This window comes from Phoenix dactylifera, chromosome 8 (assembly GCF_009389715.1).
Source record: "Phoenix dactylifera cultivar Barhee BC4 chromosome 8, palm_55x_up_171113_PBpolish2nd_filt_p, whole genome shotgun sequence".
Taxonomy (NCBI): Eukaryota; Viridiplantae; Streptophyta; class Magnoliopsida; order Arecales; family Arecaceae; genus Phoenix; species Phoenix dactylifera.
Window position 1 is genome coordinate 12,014,608 of NC_052399.1, and position 25,757 is coordinate 12,040,364.

At 38.1% G+C, this 25,757-nt stretch overlaps 1 protein-coding gene across 5 annotated transcripts; it reads left to right on the forward strand.

The window, feature by feature from the left end:
• Window positions 1-57: 57 nt before the first annotated feature.
• On the forward strand, window positions 58-25,562 carry LOC103695763 (transcription factor UNE12-like). 5 transcript variants are annotated; one of them, XR_005512785.1, is made up of 5 exons: window positions 58-1,331; window positions 1,719-1,766; window positions 15,627-15,692; window positions 22,885-22,962; window positions 24,913-25,562. XR_005512785.1 is itself a non-coding variant. In XM_008777172.4 (4 exons), exons 1-4 carry the CDS (start codon window positions 1,140-1,142, stop codon window positions 25,138-25,140), a joined length of 531 nt encoding a protein of 176 aa, XP_008775394.2. In that variant the 5' UTR covers window positions 502-1,139; the 3' UTR covers window positions 25,141-25,562. The 5 variants fall into 5 exon arrangements, 2 of the variants coding, with proteins under 2 accessions (XP_008775394.2, XP_008775393.2); XM_008777172.4 differs by lacking the exon at window positions 1,719-1,766 and having other exon boundaries at window positions 502-1,331; window positions 22,885-22,929; XM_008777171.4 differs by lacking the exon at window positions 1,719-1,766 and having other exon boundaries at window positions 523-1,331.
• Window positions 25,563-25,757: the final 195 nt, after the last annotated feature.

The window sequence follows — 25,757 nt, forward strand, 5'->3', positions numbered from 1 at the left end:
CACGAGCATTTTTTTTTTTTTTTTTTTTTGAAATGATGGATGATGCCTTGATCATTATTTTTCAGACTAAACAAAAAAACAAGAACAGGATTTCTGTGGCTGCACAGCTATAGAGAAATATAATACCCAGAAAATTTTACCAACAGGACAATGAGGTATCATCATTTTACAAACAGTGACGACAAATGGCATTGCATGGTTGCTATTGATGTCTGTGTCTATCTGCACCAAACTCTCGCAATTCCTAGCCTAGGGTCCAGGGACATTCCCAAACTAAGATTTAAATAGGACTCAACATGTCATCTTGTTCTTGAAAGAATGGCACCACTGAAGCTGAATAAAGCAAGTGCAAGTACACAATATTCCACATTATTAGGTGCCTTTTTTTTTCCTCTCTTTCTCTCTCCCTCTTTTCCCATTTGATAGTTCAAATAGTAGTAGAGGTGTTAACGAGTTTAGCTCTTGGGAGTCGGGTCTTGTTTTATAATGGAGTCAAACTCAAACCGGCTATGATAGTCTCAAAGCTATCTTTTAGTTACTAACGAGCAGTTCATTTAAAAAATTTAATGAAAAGAAAAATCTTAAGAAATATACTTTATTCAAACATTAAAACAATATTCAGTACTATATACTGTAGTTAAACATATATTATATATAATCTTTGTTAATCTTTACTAAATATAGTATAAAAATAATTATAATTATAGATAATAATTAAAATATTTTATAGATCGACCAATGCAAAGTTTGGCCAGCATCATTCAAGCCCTCCATCTCCAAACTGACTCTTCCGATCCATCATCAACTCAAACCTACCGAGTCCAAACCCACCTGCCCATTTTATAAAACAACAAGGAAAAGAATTCCAACGCTTTTGGATTTCTTCACCTCCCATTCTCCTTCCCCTCCCACCTTTTTATTACCTCGAGAACCCCACGCTGAGAATACAAACAAACAAAATCTCTCTCTCTCTCCGCCGCCCCATCTTCTTCTTCTTCTCTCTCATTGTACCGGTTGCTTTCCCCTCGCTTTCTTCTCCCTTCGATGCCCTTTAAGGATTCGGTGGCCGCTCCCCTCTTCCCTCCGCTCGGTCTACCGCTCATTTCCTTGGCCGGAGAACCGCCATCGCGCCGCCGGAAATGGCCGACCCGCCGCCCCCCCTGCCGGACGGTATAGCCGACGACGTCTCCGACAAGATCTTCTCCGTTCCCGCGTACGGCGGTGGGGATGCCGCCGTCGCCGGGATGTTGTTTCACCTCACTGCCGGCGACGGCACTGCCTCTGTCTTCCCTCTGGGGCTGAGCCCGAGGCCGGAGGTTCCGGCGAAGGCGGTGAGCGGACCGTCTCTCCCCTATTTCACTATTTTGCCCCTAGGACTTGATGGAATGGCACCATCTGCTGGTGGGACATGCTCGCCATTGTTGAAATGTTAAAGGGCATATTTGGCATTACAAGTTACTTTTGAAAATTAAAAATTTTGGGGAGGGTTAATGCGTCTTATCAAACTAACTTTCCTGTCCCATTGGTCTTCCTTCTCTCAAGGTGTACAGGTTGTCTAAATGACCAATTTGCCCTTACTTTAATTTTTTATTTTTTATTTATGCTTCCATTCTTTTTCTTTATTTCGCGCAAAATAGTAAAAAAGCGACTCGTGGACATTTGCATCTTGGAGGCTGACTTTTGGTTTTTTTAAATTTATTTTTCATTTTTCATTGCAGGGAAGAGATTTGGTCCAGGCTCATCCAATTCGCCCTAATCCACCTTAGGTCCGTAAGCTTCCATGAATATTCACCGATTTTTTCCCCATCCCTGATTGTCTTTTAATCCGGCGTTCTTGGTTGTTTCGGATCCCCTCACCTCCCTTTTGTGTTAGATGATGCAATGGAGCCGAGCCGAGTTGATTAACTAGAGGCTCAAGTTTGACTCGGCTTGGTTCAAAACACTCGAGCTCGAAACTCGACTCGAGATGAAGCGTTAATGTTTAAGCTAGAGTTCGTTGTCTTGATACCAGATCCCATACTAGTATCATTCTATTATAGTATCGGTATGCGGTATGGTACGAGATGATGAGGCATGTCGAGTATTGCTACGATACGAGATTGGATGCTGGCTCGATATTAGTACCATACATCCGATACGGTATGGTAGTATGGCGAATCTTGATCTAAAGCTTAAATTCGACTTGATCAAAAAAATCAATACTTGTCATCGACTCGACTTGACTCGAATATCAACCGAGCCATTCTCGAGCTTGAATTCAAGATTAAATTTGAGCCTTGGTCGTAATTAAAAAATATGGTTAAAACAAAATATAATATAATATTATATTATAAAATATTAAATTAATAATCTATATATCATAAATAAAATATAATATTATTAAAAATGTGTATACTTGACTACGCTTGTGAGCTTTCGAGCTGACCATTTTGCTACTTAAGCTAGACTTCAAAAATTATCTGAGCTACTCAAGCTCGATAACTATCGGGTCGAGTCGAGCTTGAACAGCTCACAAACTGCTTAGCTTAGTTGCACCCCTACTGAGGATCTCCGTTCACTGTAGCCGAGGTGATGATGGGATTTAGTTTGCCATGTGTTGTTTAACCTAGTGGCATTTGGGGTCCTTTGCCCTTGGTCTATGGTGTGCTTTAACGTGTTCCAATGTGCAACATGGTTGTTCTTTGTGACACTCAGGACGTTGACGGGGATTTGCTAATTCTTTTTCTTATTTGTTGTCTTGTTATGTTATGATATTTATTTATTTATTGTAGCCTCTAAATGGATGAATTACTTAGTGCTCTCGTGTCTGCACCATGTCGGGCAAGGTGGGACTAAGCCACGGACCTTCACAACGTTCAGCAGGTACACTATGTTGGTATAAGTAGCTCATCTGTATTTATAAAGAAAAGTTTATTAAGGCCCCGTTTGGCATTGCACATGGAGGGTCAAAAAAATATTTGTTGGATAGCCAAAAGCTTTTTTTTTGGGGATGATTTTGAGGTGTTTGGTAAAAATTTTGAAACAATTTTTTGCTTCATCTAAAAGCTGAAAAAGGTGCTCTACTTGAGGCATGTCGGAAAGCTTTTTGTTCTTGAGAGACCAAGGTTCAAGTCTCTATAACAGATTGTATTGTAAAATTAATTTAAATACTTTTATTGGTATAATAATGGAACTTTGTATATTTTTGTTTCCATAATCATGCAATTAAGAATTTTGAGTTTCAAACGTTTGCTTTCTTTGTTATTTGGTAATCATCCACCAAAAATGATTTTATTATTTATTATATTATTTAGATAAAATATAAAAATATTTTTAATTCAATAATACTTTATAATAATATCTTTTTGATAGTTGATACAATAACTATATAATATAACAAAATTATAGTTATACTATATTATACTATATTGTATTATTATAATATGACATTACTAGCATTATTACTATATTTTAATAATTATATTATAATAATATAATATTATTATATGATAATAATATTGTTATAAGATATAATAACATTATAAAAATTATTATATTTTATAATAAATATAAAATGTATTATTGAGATTAAAATATCAACATTAATTTATAAATTAAAAATATTTTATAATTATAGTTTTTGATTGAACAAGTAGTTAGATAATTGAAAGAACTATGAAATTTTCGTTATTATCATATTTTGATACTAAAGGTACTTTCTCAGTTTTTCTATCAAACAAATGTTAAAGTTCAATAGTACGTCAAAAATGTAGATATCAAACAACATAAAGCTTTTTATTTAAAAATTTTACCAACGAAAGCTTTACTATCCAAAGATCTATTGTCCAAGACTTTATAGACAAAAGCTCTACTAGCTATAGCAATGCCAAATAGGGCCTAAGTGTCATCAAATATGTAAAAATGCTCAGACCTTCATGGCAGTATCATCTCTATATTTCTTAGGAAAAAGAATGCTAGGATTGTTGCACTATTAAACTAATCAGGATGGAGATTTAGATAGCTAACCGAAATACAGCATTGGTGTTACGCAATTAGAGGTAAAATAATTTAAAGCTGAAAAATTGTATAGAAATGTGGAGGTAGATTTGAAGATTTCGTAATGGATTGTATAGGAAGGAGATTTAGATAACTAAATGAAATAAAACATTGGTGTTGCACAAAGTGAGGTAAAATAATTTAAAGCTAAAAAGTTGAATAGAAATGTTGTGTAGGTAGATTTGAAGATTTCATAATGAACTGCTCAAGATGGAGATTTAGATAACTAACCGAAATAAAGCATTGGTGTTGCACAAATTGAGGTAAAATAATTTAAAGCTGAAAAATTATAAAGAAATTTATTGGTAGATTTGAAGATTTCATAATGTGGAAAGGCATTTCATTTCATGTGAATTATTCATGAAAGAATGAGACACAATCTTTCTAAAATGAAGTTGAAAAGGAATTGCAGTTTTTTGTGTTGAAATATGGAACTATATTGTAGTATCTAAGTTGATGAGTAAAAACGGTCCTCTAGATTTTAATTTAAGAACTGATCACGTGGAAAAGTAAAATGAATAAAAATTAGGATAATGAAAACGTATACTATGGATCAGGGTATGCCGTACCGGCCCGTACGAACCGGTCCAGGCAGAGACCGGTGGATCAGCATGGGATCCGGTACCGGAAGCTTTTGATTGAAAAATCGGCCGGTACGACTGCCGTACCAGTACAGACCGATACGGGACCGGTACATACCGGTCTGGGCTGCCACTGGTACGCTGACCGGTACCAGTATGGTAGATCTTGCTATGGATTGTTATTTCCATGGAAATAGACTAAAAATACCATTATTTGGTCAGATCCATTACCTTTTATATATGAAGGTATAGACGAAGACAAAGTAGAACTAGAGTTGGTACATGAAGATTGGAGGTGCTTCTAGGGTGTTTCATGACTAACACATGCCTTGGTGACTTAAGAAAATGTTATATTTGCCATATGATATGTCAAAAATCTTGGGCAATAAAGTGAGTTCAAGCATATGAGATGAATGGTAATGGTGAGATGGATGATTGTTAAACACTATAGAGGGGCAAAATGAGGTTTGAGCATATGAGATAAGGCATGTGAGTTGCAAAAATTGAGGACAAAGTAATAAGATTTGATCAAGATGGAACAAGCAATGGACAATGAAAATCCTTTTAGTAAGGAGAGATGCTTGAATCTGCACTGAAGGTCTCGAATAATGTCAAAACCTATTGTTGGTAAAATCTTATGTTTCATGATCAAATCTTACAATCCGAATCAAAGTGACCCTTAAACTATCCAGATCTCATCATTGGATCAGAATCGGTTAGGAAAATAGGATCTAGTTCTGTATTATGAATTATACCATAAGATGCAAATTTATGGGGTTAAATATAAGATGCAAATTTTCATATTTGTACAACCATATATTAGAATCTTATCCTTTTTTCTTTCCAATATTCCAATGAAATGATAATTGAATTGATAGCTATTATATAATTATCTTTGAATAACCAAACACAATATTTGTTCATATGGGCTTATATTGGTGGAAACTAGATGTCTTGTTTGTATGATCTTTACATTCTTCATTTATCTATTCCATATTCAACTCTTATTTCAACTGTTGCATTTCTTATGTGTTTTAAAAAATTGAAGAAGTTAGAAAAATCATATGCTCTGTGCTCCGATGGATACAATTGAACCCAACCCACTATGATTAATGAGTTGATCCCGATCTTAACAACATTGGCAAAACCTAAACTAATACGGATGGAAGTTTCAACATAAGATTATAGAAGGCTTGAAGTAACATTGAAGGTAGCTTTGAATCTTGGAATTATCAATGAAGAATGATATTTAAAGCCAACCTCAAATAGCTAAGAAGAATGATCAATATGATCATGATGGTTGTGGTTGACTATGGATGTGTTTATTTTAACTTGATAAATTTGATGCTAAACTTGATAATTTTTTATTTAATATAGAAGTAATATCTGTAATGACTAATGGGCAAGATTTGGTTTACCTTACTTGCCAAACCTTTTGAGCAATATAAGAGTTTCTTCATACGTGGCTTTAACTTGAAAGTTAATTCCATATTTCTACTTACACACTGGCTAAATTTGTCCATGCTTATCATGTTATGATGTATACAAGAATGCTATTCTTTGGTTAAAGAAACATAAAATTTTTATGGTAAGCATAAGCCTTAAACATAACAATAAAAAAACATGCCATATCCTGACTATATCATGCTGACTTTATGAACATCTCTTTGCCCTTATCTTGCTTCTAGCTCCAACTAAATTAATTCATGAAATTATCCTTTATCTTACACTCTTTTTCCCTGACCTTTAGAAGGACATTCAAGCTTCATGTATTAATTAGGCCTAGGTAATTTTTGTGCCCAATCTATTTATAGTACTTCATTACATAATACTTTTGTGTTTCCTTTTCTATCCACTTGTTTCTATCGCTACAAAGTTTTTTGATAGATCTACTTCAACATTCTCATTCTTAAAGCACTCATCTTATTTGCATAGAACCCCATTCTTGTAGATCATTATAATCTTTAAAACATTGAATGAATCAATGATGTCTTGCAAAGTTTCATGAAAGACATGTAATCTTTGTTGTCTAGACGATCCCCTTTTTAAGGTATTTAGAAGGGTTCGCACTTTTGGGTACTCTGGACATGGAATGACACGATATTACATGGTTGGACAGTCTACTTTGTAGTATCCCATTGATGTCAGCAAATAAGGTGCCAAATTGCCAACACTTGGGACCATGGTTCTCTGTATCGGCCCAAACCTGGCAGTATGGGGTGTATTGTACCATACCGGTTCGGTACTGTCACGACCCCCGCCCCGTTCCCGGCGGGCCGTCGCGACGGTCCTAGGGTGCGGGTAAGCATAAGGCCACCAGCCACCACGTAGAACCCTATTACCTATTAATCATTATTAAATTCTTGAAAAATTTGGCATGATGCATGCACAAAATGATCACTTTTCCTATAGTGGCCTGTCAGGATTATCTCAATACATACAACACACTACCTGTCAGAGCAGCAATCACATAATCTGTCACATAATAAACCTGGACAATATATAGCAATACATTATCACAGGCACACAACTGATCTGCACACATATATATACATGCTTCCCAATCCATCCATGGTCAAACCCATATCCACAACAGGATCTATGACTGTAACTATGCACTATATATAATAGAAGGTTTATAATACACCAAAATGTATAAACCTCTATCTACATTATACTATACTATGGAGCGGCACAGCTAGCAGGCAACCACTAATCCTGCTCCTCTCTATACAATACCTGCCCTGCAATCAAAAACACCAAACTGGGGAGTGAGTATATAAATACTCAGTGAGTGGAGTAGAGAGTACTATGCACATGAAACCAGATATAATCATGGCTCGAGGTGAAATCTCAAGATCAATAACAAGATGAATATGATCTCAACATAGAGAATATGGAGTAAGTCATCAATATCACCACAATCAATATCAACTCATCTGAAGCATATATGGAATAATCAAGTCAACATATATGCTACTCATGAATATGCTCAACAGGTCATAGTACTGAATCATATAAATCAGGCGTCAATAGGCTGAATCATCAACAAGACAGCTATCGGGAGGTGGGTTTTACGCCCCAGGCGAACCAGCAACAACTCCCTACTGCCATATGCATACATCGAATATGACACCACACCAATATGTAAATCACCACTAGACAGCTGTCGGGAGGTGGGTTTTACGCCCCAGGCGAACCAGCAACAACTCCCTACTGTCACATGCATATGCAGGATAAGACACCATACTAATAATGTAAATGCTAGACAGCTGTCGGGAGGTGGGTTTTACGCCCCAGGCGAACCAGCAACAACTCCCCACTGTCACATGCATATGCAGGATAAGACACCACATTGATCATATAAATGCAGGCCAGTATCCAGAACAGAAATCCATCTCACATCTACATACTAAACGGCACCTCGCGGGAATTCTACATCCGCGGAAAGCCATACTGCACCTCGCGGGGTCTTACTATGCCCGGCGGCAAGCAGAATATAAGTCGTAGGACCGGCCGATCCTACGCCTAGGGCCGTGTCCCCCCCTAGGAAGGGACTGGGCTCCGCCCACCCAGAAGGCTACTATGTGCACAAAGGCCGATGTTCAACCCCATCGACTATAGGTGTCCTGCAGATACTGCCAAGCCATGCATAAATGCCATAATGCACCCTCCCAATACTCTACTAAAAAGGAGTATGATCAAGACTACCACTCACTCGATCATGACCCAATCATAAACTAACATCAGGGTTAGGAGTGAGGGTAAAGGAAGTGCAATACAACTCAATATACCACTAAAAAGGCTCTACAAATCTTTGAAATAGAGGAAATGAAATCAATTTACAAAAGAAATCATTTCACAATTCGGAATCAATTTGATTACTCATCAACCCCTCGTAATTCCTCTCAATGTTCCCTCACATGCATGTACAGAATAATCAAGCATAGAGAATCAAGATTATAGAGGAATCTACTACAATATCAATCAATATGCTCAAGTGGAATCAATTCACACTTGGCGACATTCATGAAAATGAATTAAGGATGCTCATGGTGCAAAGTACATGACTCCCACTCACCTGTCAATCTGGCACAGCCCTGATACGCCTCCAAAACTTTATGGTAGGCAGTAGGGGCTTCTTCTTCTTGCTCCCTAACTTCTTGCCCAACTGTGACATGCATTTATAATACATTTAGTCCTGTATCAAGGGCTATAATCTACGTGCCATTTATAATATAGGGAACTTTAATTGATTCAACTCCCCCGTTCCCTAAATCTTTTCTTTTCTTTCTTTTTTTCTTTTTCTATTAATTAACTCATCATTTATGTATACTAGGGATTCCCTTGCACGAGTACAAGGTCCCTTTTAGCTTGATCTAGGCTTAATACTCTATTATAGCATGAAATCCCTTATTTTCCACCCGGATGAACAGTAACCCGGACCGACAGCCGGTTACTTCATCCCGGGTTTGATCCACTTTCCAAACTCCAGATTTGATGAAATTTTTACCTAACATTCTACACTCATAGGGAATTCCAAAGAGGTAACATGCATTGCTATCGGAGGTCGTTTGGCCCCATAAATAATTCGCCGAAGTTGGGACTTCGACACAGTTTTTCCGTAGTGCCGGAAAAATTTGTCAAAATCCGATTCTTCCTCTTTTAACCGCCTCTACAACCCTTATCCGACCCCTCTAGACTATATCCACCCTTTGTATAGCCTAATGTCATCAAAAGACTAGATAGGGATGGATATTTACCTTTTTCTTTTTGGAAATCGAGGTCCTTGCGTAGAGGAGAAAGAGATCTACACTTTTCCCTTCAGCTGGAAGTGCAACCGGGATCCCTTTCCTCCTCGAATCCCCTTCCTCTTCTTCTTTCTTCTTCTCTTTTTCTTTCTTTCTTTCTTTCCTCTCTGTTTCACGCCTGAGACTCCCCTCTCTGTCTCTCGGTTTCATTCCAAAAGCCAGCTCAAACCCTCCAATTAAATCACATCAAGATACTATTCACCCTTTTTTTTAATATTATTAAATTCCCATTTTGCCCCTAACACTTCAACATATCTACGGTTATGCCATTAACTTTTGATTCCTTTCCAATTTTACCCTTACCACTTCAACGCATCTACAACTATGCCATTATCTTTTCATTCCTTCCAATTTTACCCCTCATATCAATTTTAAATGACTATTCTATCCTTTTTTATAAAAAAAAATATTTTGGGGTTATTACATCCTCCCCCCCTTATATAAAATTCGTCCTCGAATTTAAAAGAGTAAATTACCTGATTACTCGAAGGGGTGAGTGTATCTGCTCTTTATATTCTGCTCGGTGTGGTATTGGGAATCAAATAAATTAGGAGTGTTTTACCTTCTATCTCTACCACACAGGTAGGATAAACATACTTCGCTTTTATACTATCCCCTACATGTGTACTAATAGCTAAGGGAATATGCATTAATATCTTATCCTTAGCTAACTTTTTAGCAAAATAAGGGGACACAAATGAATGGGTAGCTCCAGAATCAAATAACACTCTAGCTTTAATCTTATCAATGAGGAGCATACCTGTCACAGCTGCATTTGATGCCCGTGCCTCCTGTGGATTTACCGTGAACACCCTTCCTTGCCCTCTGCCTACTGGAGCTGATGGCTGAGATGGTCCAGCACTCTGCTGTGATGTTTGTGCTTGACCTCTACCTTTGCCTACAGGCTCCCTACTACTAGGCCTGTCCATCTGCACAGAGGATAGGATGCCAAAGACACAAACTGCTGGGTGGCACCCTGCGGGCATTCTCTGACAAAATGACCCGGCTGTCCACATCTGTAGCACACTCCCTGACCCATTCTGCATCTGCCAGGTGCTGCTTCCCACATATGCCACATACTGGCCATGATTGGAACTTGGATTCCGTTCTGGCCATAGTGACCGGAGGACGAGGTACTGATGGCAGAAAAGTATCTTGTGATTGACCTCTTTCCCTCCATTTCCTCTTACGTGGGGCAGGTGGAGCTGAGCATACAGACTGCTCCGTCGGGCCCTCCGAGAGATCTACTCCTTCAGATCTATTTCTACTGCTTTGCCCTTTCCCCATACTCATTTTTCTCTGTTCTCTTTCAGCTCTTTCCTCTTTGTTTCTGGTCTCCCACTGTTTTGCTTTATCAATCAGCCTAGACAAGGTGGGGACCTCTACTGCCAATACTGCATTATAAAGCGGGGAAATCAGACCCCGCCTGAATCTTTCTATCCTGGCAGCTTCAGTGGGGATGATGTAAGGAGCATACTTCCCCCTTAAACTCTAGGGTTCTGAGCCTCAGAAATTCCTGTACAGTAATCCCCTCATCATCTAGAGCTCGCCTGGCCAAACTTCTTGGGACAGGTACAGGAGGTGGGATGGATACTACTGACGGGGCAGGAGATTTCCCCCGAGCAATCTGCTCCCTCAGAGCCTGATTCTCCGCCAGTAACTGTTCCATCAATGCATCTCTACTTCCTACCTCTCCTTGATCATCAACCCTCCGTCTATCAGCAGGAGGAGATTTTTCTCTTTGGGGCTCGACATGTGCAGAACCCGCATCCAATGCTATATCTGGCTCCATCCTCCTTCCAGGACGAGCAGATCCTCTCCTTGGAGGTATTCTTTATATGTCTCTAAAAGAGTTAAAAAGAGAGGGCGGTCGTTACACACTGAGTCATAATATATTTTACTGAACTGTAAATGACTCATAAATTAACATACAGAAAAACCCTATGCTCCATAGTATAATCCTATACTTAATCCTGACTCACCCTATTGCTCTGACAGGACTCTTCTTAACCTTTGCTCTGATACCACCTCTTGTCACGACCCCCGCCCCGTTTCCGGCGGGCCGTCGCGACGGTCCTAGGGTGCGGGTAGGCATAAGGCCACCAGCCACTACGTAGAACCCTATTACCTATTAATCATTATTAAATTCTTGAAAAATTTGGCATGATGCATGCACAAAATGATCACTTTTCCTATAGTGGCCTGTCAGGATTATCTCAATACATATAACACACTACCTGTCAGAGCAGCAATCACATAATCTGTCACATAATAAACCTGGACAATATATAGCAATACATTATCACATGCACACAACTGATCTGCACACATATATATACATGCTTCCCAATCCATCCATGGTCAAACCCATATCCACAACAGGATCTATGACTGTAACTATGCACTATATATAATAGAAGGTTTATAATACACCAAAATGTATAAACCTCTATCTACATTATACTATACTATGGAGCGGCACAGCTAGCAGGCAACCACTAATCCTGCTCCTCTCTATACAATACCTGCCCTGCAATCAAAAACACCAAACTGGGGAGTGAGTATATAAATACTCAGTGAGTGGAGTAGAGAGTACTATGCACATGAAACCAGATATAATCATGGCTCGAGGTGAAATCTCAAGATCAATAACAAGATGAATATGATCTCAACATAGAGAATATGGAGTAAGTCATCAATATCACCACAATCAATATCAACTCATCTGAAGCATATATGGAATAATCAAGTCAACATATATGCTACTCATGAATATGCTCAACAGGTCATAGTACTGAATCATATAAATCAGGCGTCAATAGGCTGAATCATCAACAAGACAGCTATCGGGAGGTGGGTTTTACGCCCCAGGCGAACCAGCAACAACTCCCTACTGCCATATGCATACATCGAATATGACACCACACCAATATGTAAATCACCACTAGACAGCTGTCGGGAGGTGGGTTTTACGCCCCAGGCGAACCAGCAACAACTCCCTACTGTCACATGCATATGCAGGATAAGACACCATACTAATAATGTAAATGCTAGACAGCTGTCGGGAGGTGGGTTTTACGCCCCAGGCGAACCAGCAACAACTCCCCACTGTCACATGCATATGCAGGATAAGACACCACATTGATCATATAAATGCAGGCCAGTATCCAGAACAGAAATCCATCTCACATCTACATACTAAACGGCACCTCGCGGGAATTCTACATCCGCGGAAAGCCATACTGCACCTCGCGGGGTCTTACTATGCCCGGCGGCAAGCAGAATATAAGTCGTAGGACCGGCCGATCCTACGCCTAGGGCCGTGTCCCCCCCTAGGAAGGGACTGGGCTCCGCCCACCCAGAAGGCTACTATGTGCACAAAGGCCGATGTTCAACCCCATCGACTATAGGTGTCCTGCAGATACTGCCAAGCCATGCATAAATGCCATAATGCACCCTCCCAATACTCTACTAAAAAGGAGTATGATCAAGACTACCACTCACTCGATCATGACCCAATCATAAACTAACATCAGGGTTAGGAGTGAGGGTAAAGGAAGTGCAATACAACTCAATATACCACTAAAAAGGCTCTACAAATCTTTGAAATAGAGGAAATGAAATCAATTTACAAAAGAAATCATTTCACAATTCGGAATCAATTTGATTACTCATCAACCCCTCGTAATTCCTCTCAATGTTCCCTCACATGCATGTACAGAATAATCAAGCATAGAGAATCAAGATTATAGAGGAATCTACTACAATATCAATCAATATGCTCAAGTGGAATCAATTCACACTTGGCGACATTCATGAAAATGAATTAAGGATGCTCATGGTGCAAAGTACATGACTCCCACTCACCTGTCAATCTGGCACAGCCCTGATACGCCTCCAAAACTTTATGGTAGGCAGTAGGGGCTTCTTCTTCTTGCTCCCTAACTTCTTGCCCAACTGTGACATGCATTTATAATACATTTAGTCCTGTATCAAGGGCTATAATCTACGTGCCATTTATAATATAGGGAACTTTAATTGATTCAACTCCCCCGTTCCCTAAATCTTTTCTTTTCTTTCTTTTTTTCTTTTTCTATTAATTAACTCATCATTTATGTATACTAGGGATTCCCTTGCATGAGTACAAGGTCCCTTTTAGCTTGATCTAGGCTTAATACTCTATTATAGCATGAAATCCCTTATTTTCCACCCGGATGAACAGTAACCCGGACCGACAGCCGGTTACTTCATCCCGGGTTTGATCCACTTTCCAAACTCCAGATTTGATGAAATTTTTACCTAACATTCTACACTCATAGGGGATTCCAAAGAGGTAACATGCATTGCTATCGGAGGTCGTTTGGCCCCATAAATAATTCGCCGAAGTTGGGACTTCGACACAGTTTTTCCGTAGTGCCGGAAAAATTTGTCAAAATCCGATTCTTCCTCTTTTAACCGCCTCTACAACCCTTATCCGACCCCTCTAGACTATATCCACCCTTTGTATAGCCTAATGTCATCAAAAGACTAGATAGGGATGGATATTTACCTTTTTCTTTTTGGAAATCGAGGTCCTTGCGTAGAGGAGAAAGAGATCTACACTTTTCCCTTCAGCTGGAAGTGCAACCGGGATCCCTTTCCTCCTCGAATCCCCTTCCTCTTCTTCTTTCTTCTTCTCTTTTTCTTTCTTTCTTTCTTTCCTCTCTGTTTCACGCCTGAGACTCCCCTCTCTGTCTCTCGGTTTCATTCCAAAAGCCAGCTCAAACCCTCCAATTAAATCACATCAAGATACTATTCACCCTTTTTTTTAATATTATTAAATTCCCATTTTGCCCCTAACACTTCAACATATCTACGGTTATGCCATTAACTTTTGATTCCTTTTCAATTTTACCCTTACCACTTCAACGCATCTACAACTATGCCATTATCTTTTCATTCCTTCCAATTTTACCCCTCATATCAATTTTAAATGACTATTCTATCCTTTTTTATAAAAAAAAATATTTTGGGGTTATTACAGGTACCAATACCCGGCATGGGAGGCGTAGCGACCCTCGATATGCTGAAAGATCTCCTACTATACCATACCAACACAGTGCTAGTGTGGCACCGGTACGGGGTCCGGTGCTGAGACGGCGAATCTTGCTTAGCACTTTTAATTTGGAGAATCAGACAAGGGACTTTTAGTTCCAAGTACTGGACACTTTAAGCAAATTGCCATTGTATTTTTAATATAAAATTAGAAAGGTTATGTGGACCCCTTCGAGCAAAGTGTCCTTAGTTTTTTGATAATTTATCCAGGTTATTTGGTCACTTTAAACAAAGTGTCCTTATATTTGATATAAATTTATCACAATTAGATGGACACTTTAAGAGTTTAAGTCTAGTGTTATTATGTTTTAAATATACACTCAATTGTCAATATAAGCATCTCAACACATCTTAAGTAATCTTTGATGTGCCTATTGCAAAAATTAAACAACTCATAAACTCATGCCCGTTCTATTAATTTGTTTGTTAGACAGCATATATGACTCTCCTTCCCCATTTCAGTTTCTCCTTTTTGGATAACTATCAAAACACACATACACAAACAAGGTTCGCCGTACCGGTACCGAACCCCGTACCGGTGCCGCACTAGTATAGGCGTACCGAGTGTCGGTACGGTACGGTATGCGGTACGCCGGGCGTACCGACATTGGTGTACCGATACCGGTACCCATCGGTACGGGTACGGTACGCTCGGTACCGACCGGTATCGATCGGTACAGCGAACCTTGTGCACAAACACACATACATGCGATGTCCCCATGCCTAAATTTGTGGAGGATGCTGTGATCGACGCTTGAAGACACTTGGGCACTTGGCATTTTTTTCCAAGTGCTTATGTAACATCGCATTCAACTATCACACAACGCAATAATGGCACCCTTTACTCCTGCCACCTTGTCTATCTAGTTAAATTTCTTCTATGTTTCCAACTTATTCCATCATGGATTTAGGAGAGCAAATATGATAATTGGTCATTACTCATCGAAATTGGTCAAATTGCATGTAGCTTAGATAGATGGATATTACTATATTTCAATTTAGTACTACTATTTAGATTATTTATACATGCATAGATGTGCGCTTCCATGTTTTCATGCATCTTAATTCATGATAGGATTTCTTAGATCTTGTTCTCTGCATGCAGCTTTGTAGAGAAAGAATAGTTGAAAGAACGCGAGTGTTACAAGAATTGGTCCCCGGCTCTCACAAGGTCATTAATTATTCTCCTTTATTTTCTCTTTGCATTCTTTGTTGTGAAATTGATCAACAAAAAGTAATATTAGATGTAAAAGTGGCTTTTCTTCATCTTCCTCTTGTGATGTCTTCAAGTTGTTCTTGTTGTATTTATATATTCAAGTTGTTGTGTTGCATGTATATGCTCATAGAAGCTTCTATGAAATTATATGTTCTTTAACTGAAATGATATTATGTTCTTTGTTGGATCTCGTTTGTGCTCTCCCTTCATTCAAATTTCGGTCTTCAATAATGGTGCTTTGCCTCCTCACAAAGCTTCTATGATAAAATAGTCATTGGATCATGACATAAAGCATATCATCAAGTTGGAGATATTAGATACAGTGTTATGAGCTTTTAAGTCATTGTTAGCTATATTGCATATGCAACATTGTCCTTACTGTAATTTATACTACATTTCGTACATAATTATTTTCCTTAAATTGAGGTGCCTTTCATTTCATTCTTTACATTTATTGCATATGCTAGCATGCACTAACATGGTTTGAATTTTTGATATGGTTCAATGTAGGCCATATCATACTATACTAGTCAGGTACTAGTATGGGGCCTGATCAAGACATAGAACCTTGAATGATATGGTTTCCTGTTTGTTCACCTTATCTATTTTTTCCAATAGTCAATACCTTACATCTAACTAAAGTTATTAAATAGGTGGGGCAGTTGCTGTTTTCTATGTACATTCAAATAAATACATCCTTGACATTCTAGTAGAGACTCAAAACTTCACATAAAAAAAATCTTGTGTTAATCTATGTAGGCACATTATAACTTCATCAAAAGTAAGAATAATTGTGTTTTTTTAATATTGAATTGTACAGCTGGTTTACTTTTAGAATAACTGCCACTACCCATGATCTTTCTCATAGGTTTACTATCTAATTGAAGTTAATGAAATTTACAGTGACACCCCTTCAACTTTTCGTGATCTCTTTTATGATTTTTTCAATTAGACCCCAAAACTTAATATTTGGTTGCAATGTACCCCAGCCATCCATTCAAGCTTTAATGGTGTTAATGAAAGCAATGAAATGACTAATTTACCCTCGAAGGTTACTGGTGGAAGAAAATCAAATTTGGGGAAAATTAGTAGGCCAGGCATCCAACTAGTCTCTTTCACTTCTTCCTCCATTCTGGCTAGTCATCTGACTTTTTAGAATTTAGTGAACAAGCTCCGTAATGAGATCATGCTGTTTTGGCTTCAAGTGAGACTTCTATCATATTTTGAACAAGCTCTATAATGCCATCTTGTGCTTGAGGATGATGGGTGTCTTGTAAAAATTTGGTCGCATCACATAATCTGCCTCACAATCAAATGTACCAAAAACACCAAGATGGCTACCGACAAAGATTAGAGAGAGAGAGAGAAGGGAGACCTTGGTGTCAAGTATGATGGTGCAGAGGATCTGGGTGTTTTGCTTGGCAGTGCAGAGGTTGTTGAGAGTCTCCTGGTGATACTTGTGGCTACCATGGGAGAAGTTGAAGTGGGCGACATTCATCCCTATCTGCAGCAGCTGCTTCAGCATTTGCACTGACTGCGACACCGATCCCAGCGTGCACATGATCTTCATCTTTGGCACCTGCCCATCGCTTGACAGCTCCTTCAATATCCCCTCTATATTTATGTTCGCGATATTTACCTCTTCTTTCCCCTTGCTCTCTCTCTCAACAGCCCCCAAAAAAATCCAAGTAAAAATAGCTAAAAGAAAACAAGGGAAAAAGTCAAAAGAAAGAGATCCAAGAAATAAGACTAGAATCTAACAATTAAAACAAAACAAATCTCTCCTTTCTCTACGCATTTATAAGATGGCTCATAGATGAGGTTTGAGTAGTGGGAATTGTGTTCCCTTCAATTCTTTGAGCTCTGATTTTGATGGAATTTGTACATCTGCCATTGAACCATGGGAGATAGGGATACATTCGGTGGATCAGGGGAGCTAATGGAACAAGATTAGAATTTTGGAGGGATACACTGTAACAGTGAACTCCTACACCGAGATATGAGATAGACGGATCTAGCGAAACAGTGGCTAGGGCTAGGGCACAATTGAAATAGTGTATCAAAATTAGAAATGATTTCATGTGGTTTCGGACCGTTGTCATCTACCATGAGTTGTATCTTGTAATTTATCTACTCGAAAATAGATACCTAACAAAAAGCAATGCGAGAAAGATGAGATCGCATGAGCGGATGCCAAAATCTGGCGATGGAAGAATCGAGGACAAGCAGCTTGACTTCGAATGTAGATACAATAGGTTGTAAATTCACTTGCTTATTTCCTCCTCGTTGCTCTTCAAGCAGCTGCGGGTCCACTCCCTCTATTCTCTCCTCCTCTCCATGTCTTCACCACACCAAGCCGGGTTGGGCAAAACCCAACCAGTGGAAAGAAAGAGAGAAAAACATTTGGGAGGAAAGGGTACTTATGGAATATAGTATTTGAAGTTATGTCACATGATAATCATGTGTTCACGAATTCTAATGGAGATGGACAACTAGGGTACATTGCAACCCAATCTTAAGTTTTGGGGTCTACTTGAAAAAAAATAGAAGTTTTGAGGGTGTAAGTGCAAATCACAAAAAGTTGAAGGGGTGTCTTTGTAATTTTTCCTTAAAGTTAACATAGACTAAATTCAGCTTAGAAACTTATGCTAATCATGCCCATTTGATAAATGTAGTAAAATGTGTGAGGAAGATAGGAGAGGGGGTCATATATGATAGGCTTAAGGCTTAGAAATTTTGTTTTCTTTTTTCTAATGCCAATGTGGTGCTAATACCTAATATTTGTCATGAAAACATATTAATTCTTAAGTCATGAGCATTACAAATCAAGAAAATATATAAATTACATTTTGTAAACCGGAGAGGAAAAAAAGTTGTTTTAGGAATTTGTTGGCCAGGAAATCCTCTCCAGTGGAGGGATATAGACAGTGAAAGCATCTCGTAGCAGGTTCAAGTATGCGGGCATGCCATTAGTGTCCGATAATCAGACAGAAGATAGGGAGAAGGGCTGGTAGCGCAGGTCCTAGTGCTTTGATCTTCAAGAACTTTTACTATCGTAATACCATCTTCTTGAAAGAGGAGATAGGATGTGGTCGGGGATACGATTCTATGCTATAGCTATGAAGAAACTAGAAAAATGAAGGTAACTAAAGCATAGGAATTAAAGATAAATGCAAGGTAAAGATTAAGATAACAATGAGCTGTGGATTGGCTAAAGGGTCCTTTTCATCAAATTACATCCTCTTATATATAAAACATGACAAATAATACAATAACCGCCCATTCCTAGTGACAACAACCTCCAGTTCTTTTGACAATTCTGGTAACTGGTGCTAACCATCCCCCACTACCCACGTTCTGGTAATTGCCAAATTTTGTACCATTTGTCACATAGATGAGGCTCTCCTAAATCATCATACCTGATCGGCCTCAAACTTGCCATAGCCGGTCTTCATTTGGCCCACCTTTAATATTTAGACTTGCCTTGATCAATGTGCTCCTTTGTTTATGGGACGGCATCCCGTGCTGAGCCATCTTCAAGCTTACTCCATCTATTTTCTTATACAGTGTTACGACTTTGGCCTCCCAATTACAGCTATAATCAGGATACTTGGCTTGAGACCTCTCATCATTATCCTGCCTTGGCCTTTACCGCATGGTTGAATAGGCATGTAGCACCATCATTAGCTAAAATACGGTGTAAATAGAATTAAACTTAGAAGTAGATAATATCTTTAAATTTTTGATGCATCATTTCATTGTATTACATAGTATTGGCATAACTATTTTAGGAAGCTCATAATTAGATAGGTGTGGCCTTCGATAGAAATGAACTTGAAACCTGAATTTTAGATAATGCTAGTGTAAAGGGTGAACATACTAGAAAGTGATGGACTTAAAGAAGTTGAAACCTTAGTACAATAGTTATAATTAATGTAGGTTCCATTTCTCTTGCTTCGATTTCTAGTTTTCATGAAAACCCAAAACCAGTTTCTATTTTTTGAAAATTGAAACCCAGAATTTGTTTGGTAGTCACGTGGCTTGTGGTGATCGCAATTGTGTGGTGGTCGTGGCAGCGACGATGATGATTGGTGAGTGGCATTGGCTGTGGTGTTGCCAATGACCGATGGTGGCACCAATGGTGGTGGCAGCAGCTGGCAGGTGGTGTTGAGTGGTGGCAAGGGCCAACAGGTGTGGTGGCGACGAAGGCGGTGGTGTTGGCTATGGGTGGTTTATGTTTTCAAATGGTGAAAGTTGGGCTTGATAGCTTTCATTTTTTCCAGAATCTTGGAAACAATTCTCAAAAAAAATTCAAAAATTGAATGGGGTAACTAAACGTGCGTTTTGCCTTAGAAACAAAAATCAAAGACTGGAAATTGGCAATGATTCCAAACAGGCTTGTAGTTATTTAAAATGGAGGGGAAACAACAAGAAGTACATGTACCATGGGAAATGTCAAAAAGCATTTAGTAGTATAAACTATGAAATTCTTTATTTTCACATGAAACATAAATGATAATTTTCATCGATATGGTGATCATGCATATGGTGATCATGCTGGTTGGATCAAAAGATCAACTCTTCTTCCAACTCGCCAATCTAGGAGTATCATTTCTATATTCTCTTCTTGTCCTTGGTAGTTGGTGACACAAGTTTTCATAAAACTAATTTAAATTAGTTGTTGGAATTGACAATGAAACGTTTTATCACAGATCATTATCTTTCTAAGTCAATAATATCATTTGATGGGACAAACACACATATGTCTAGCTCTTCAAAATATTCATTTGAGGCTTCTACTATACTACTTATATATTAAGTGTTACTCCATTATGTGTTGCATTAATATGAATGACAAACATAGCCATATTGTCACTATGTCTATCCTAATCATGGACTGTTATACCACACCAAACCACCTGGAAAGGGGTGGTACCGTGGTACTGTACCATACCAGGTTGGAACTGGTATGAAACTCATGTTCGGATCAATACAAGCCTCGTATTGCCCTCTACTGAGGCGTACTGAGATAAAAAGTGGAAAAATGGTTCTATGGCTGTTTTGGTACAGGGTGCATACTATACTTATATTTATGGTTAAAAAGGAAATTAACTATTATATGTTACGTTGAAATTTTTTGAAAATCAAATGCCAAAATTGCACATGCTTCTCCATAATTTTCTTTACTCTATTTATTTCAATTTAGTGTTTTTTATGCAATGTTACATGTGACCGTAACTCATGTTGTACCTGGAATCTTTTCAGGTTTTATTTTTTTTACATACTTCATCTATTATTCTTTTTCCACAATAATATCTTCTTTCTTACTGCACCTGATGGTAAAAACTGGTGCATCTACTTTGTGCCAAACAAGTGAATTGCTAATTTTGGTCATCTTTACAAAGTCTACTAACATATCGAAAAATGTTTTATGGCCTAGTGTTCTAGCTTATAATTTTGGTGAAGGGGAATCATATTGTCCAAAAAAATATCTTTTGGCTAAGAAGTTATAATCTGATTATGTAAATTAGAAGAAGTGCAATTATTTTGTCTAACATCACTACTGAGAAAAACATGGGCTACTTACACAATGATGCAAGAACCAAAGATTATTTTGTGTCATCATTTGATCATTTGATCTAGTAGTCTTAATCTGAGGATATGGTTTAGAGAACCAAGTGTAATTATGCTGTCAAAAGTTGACCGAAGTTACTAAGATAAAACATGAGCTGCTTTGACCATGAAAAAAAAACCCCTTACCTTTGCATTACTTGTCAGACTTTTTATATTCAATTTATTCGTGCTTTTTGATAAAATTATGGATTATGTAAAGATCTTGAGGCTTCAAGTGAGGGTATTTTCTTTATAATTGATGCATGTGGTTGAAGACCAAGGCAATGTTTTAAATATCAAATTTTTAACTCATATTTTCTACATAATCATGTTTTCATTTGGTTTGATCATACATTCTAGAAACTTTTGTCCTAATATTGATGAACCATTGCATTAGCATTGCCTGGCATGAGAAATGATGCACCCTGTGCCTAATCTGAACAAGGTTTCTTAAGTATAGTTGGTAAGTCTAGTAATGCTGATCTCATCAGATTGTACTTTCTAAGATGGTGATTCCATTCAAAAATGTGTAGGACTGAGATTCATGGTATATCATGTGACCAAAAGTGTCATGCTAACAAAATAATTTATTTATTCCCATTCTGCTAAACAGCTAATAGTTGAGGCAGATTCAAGAGTGTGCATGAACATGGTGTCAATCTGTAAAGAAATATATTGGATTTCATCAATAATGCATGCTGTTGCATTAACGTTCTCCTTGATCATTGCATTTGCCCTATATAGTAAATTTACAGCACCTTGGAAGTCTAGCTATTTGACTTGAACATCAAGCAGCAAATTATTTGTAACTTGCATTGATTTTCCTACCAAACCTGCACCAACCATCTCAACAACTTCTATCTGCTTTATACCATCTCCCTTTGTGTTCCTACTGAACTGTCCCAAACAAGTTTACATTATAGCCTTCTTTTATGCACACATCATACCGACTCCACCAGTATTAAATTGTTGATTACATTGATTTGAACCTTAATGATTTAGATGATCACTACCATCTCATATAAATCTCATGCAAGGGCCCAACTGAATGTAGAAGTCTAACTAACTCCACTAGTTGCATCAGCAAACCACATCATTGCAGATGAAGTGGTGGGACTATATTCAGCAGTGTCCATATAAAAATTATAGATGATCTGTAAAGTCTAGAATTTGCATTTTTAACTTTAAAAAAGACTAGCAGCTCCTGAGAATAGTCACCATTAATAATCAACAAGATTCTGGAAAGTGCTGAGGTCAAGTGGCACAGCCCTGCAGTATAAATTTCTCTGGTTCTCAACCCATAGGATTGTTTTTTCTCTCTCTTTGATCACTTGGGCGCCATCTAAGTCAATATTCTGGAAGTTGATGTGCCAGAGGTGCATATCATTTGCATCTGTAGCTTAGTTTTGGATTCTTATACATAAGGACTAGAGTTTCCTTCTAAGGTAATTTAGTTTTTTGAGTGATTTTATTAGATTTATTTGTTTCGTTTTTTAATGATTTAATTCAGAAGTTTTTATTTACATATTGGCAGGTTCTAAGTATGAGCAGACTCAGGGTTGCTGGTGCTGTGGCACAGGTAGTGGCTGATATCCCACTCTCATCAGTTGAGGTAATTGTGGTAACCTGAGTGACCACAATATGCTTCGCCCAGTATGTGGCTTGTCTTTCTGCTAATTGTTTGAGATGTGCCTGATGCATAAGTTATTATGCAATATCTGTTTGCAGTGACTGATGCATGCATTTGCATGTTATAATCTACTGAACACCCTTCCTTCTTAGTAGTTGCGGGCTTGGAACCAACTTGATTGTGTTGTCTTGATGGCACCAAAACCTGCTTGTTTATCAATTTTATATATGTATATATGTATATACTTTGTGACATAGATTTTCATTATCAATTTTACGACATATGTATATACTTGTTTATCAATTTTACGACATAGATCAGACTTAGATACTTCCGCATCCTAGTGCTTAGTTTGTCTTCTCCCTCACTTGAATCTGTTGCTAGCTGCACAAGTGCCTGAATAGGAAACTATGAACATAGATATATACTGTCACTAATTTAAATTTATTCATTTTCAAGTGAACACACCATGGATCTGATAGATTTGCAGTTCATTTTAAGCATGATGAGAGGATTCTGGGAGATGGCATGAGAAACTGAAGGATGAAATGCCTTGACAACATTTTTGATTATTCGGGGCAGTTAATTAACATGTCAAACTTGGGCCTTTTTTTTTTTAATGAAACATTTTCCTGCTAAATTTGCAACAGATTATACTAATATCAGTCTCCTTTGATTCAACCATTACAAATAATTTGAATTGCTTCCATGGTTAGATTTATTCAATTCAAGCATCACAATAAGCGCTCATTATGTTGAGCAATCTACTTGCCCAAATAATTGGTGAAGTTATATTTAGATAAATTTGCGAGTCGGAATGCTTTTTGAATGAGGATTTATAAATTCAACCATATAGTGGGGACAAGGATTGATAGTTATATTATGGTTATGATATGTAAACGAAAATTGAGGGCAAAGTTCATTGATGGAGCTGGATTTAAGTGCCTCCAATGGTCAGTTCATCTCAAGCATTAAAACGACTCAAGCTTTATTTATAATGAGAAATTTGCTTGTCTACATTCTCACTGAAATTAGATCTACATAAATTTCAAGATAGTTGAATTAAATGCCTGTTGAATTAAGATTCCAACACAAATAGTTGTGGCAAGTCTTGATGGTTATCTTAAGGTTATAATTTCTAAACATTTAGAGCAAAGTTCATTAATAAGCTCATCTTTTACAGCTAAAGTTAATTATCATGATGCATCTTTCTTTTGAATTTGTACATGGATAAGTGGTCAAGAGAACCTGTCACATATCACTTGAATCATCTGCATAAAATCAAGGATTACGTTTTCAAATATAATGTTTTCTGATTATGATAACAAGATTTATAGAGGGGGCATTGCAGTTGGAAAATGGTACTTTGTAGCGGGTATCTATATTACTATCAAGGTGAAACTGGAGTAGATCATTTAAAAGGTTTCAAGATTGCTCACTCTCATATAGAATACAATATGTATAAGGTATCTGGGTGCCCGTGTAACCCCGTCGTTTGTTGGACCTGTGTATGGCTTATATCGTATGTATGAATCTGCTGACATATGATTTTATTGGTACCAGTTTGGACACTATGACTTCAAGTTGATGTGACATGTGATAACTAGAAGTAAATTCTTGCCCACTGTCATCTGAAAATGACCATATTTTTATGTTTCTTATCCTCACTTCTCTTTCTGCATGCAAGTGTATCTGTGACTTTGCCTGTTGATGTGCTAATCCTTTCTTCTGATCTGTATTCAAGGAGCACAGAAAGCATCTTATTGAATATCTTTATGTTTAACTCTTTCCATTGTCTCTTTGACCATGTGTATGCTTGTGACTTGCATGTGTACTTTAATAGTCATTGTGCATGGGAAAAAAATTCCTGCCAGACCGGCATTACAGCGTATGTTATGTTTCTAATGCTCTCCATCATTTATCTATCTCTAGGGGAAGGTCGGTGAAGGTGGAGGCAGGAAGCCGGTGTGGGATAAGTGGTCGAACAATGGCATGGAAGCGCTGGTAATGAAGCTTATGGAAGATGTTGGAGCAGCCATGCAGTTCCTCCAGTCCAAGGCCCTATGCATTATACCAATCTCCATTGCCACCACCATCTACCAGTCTCAGCACCAAAATGAAATCCCTGCAGCCAAGCCGGAGCCCAATACCCCTTCATAGGCTGAGCTCCTCATCATCTGCACGTGCCCATCAATGACTCCTGCATGTAGGCCACCTGCACTTTCTCGGACAGGGGCCAAAGATCTCCAATGTGCTGTTTTCTTGTTCTACTTCTTTTCCTTTTTTGTTTTTTTAATTTTGGTCAAAAAGGCTAGTGATTGGAAAAGCGTGGCAAGTGAAAGGTTGCCGAAATCTTCATATGATTCAGTGTTTTATAGTGAAGGGCAGGCTGCCAAAAGCCATCCCTGCTCTTATTTTGTTTTTGTGGGGGACCGTATTGCAGTACCCACACGCTGGCTTTCTTTTTGAGGTGGATGGTAGGACAAATAAAAGGGGAATGTAATTAATGGATGGGTTTCCTTTGATAGTTTACATCATGTTATTGTTAGGACTGCAATGGATGATGATGTTGATTGATCACACTATATTATTGGAAATGGAAAGGAAGACTGCAACGGTGATGGTGGTGGTGGTGACAGTGGTGATATTGGTTTCAATTTTTGGAGTGAGATTGGAAGGTTGAGCCAAAATATAGTGGTCTTGCACTCTGCTTGCTCTTTTGGTTGGTACTTCATGGTGATCTCTTTGGCCAATTGTCTAAACCTAAAGTTATTCAT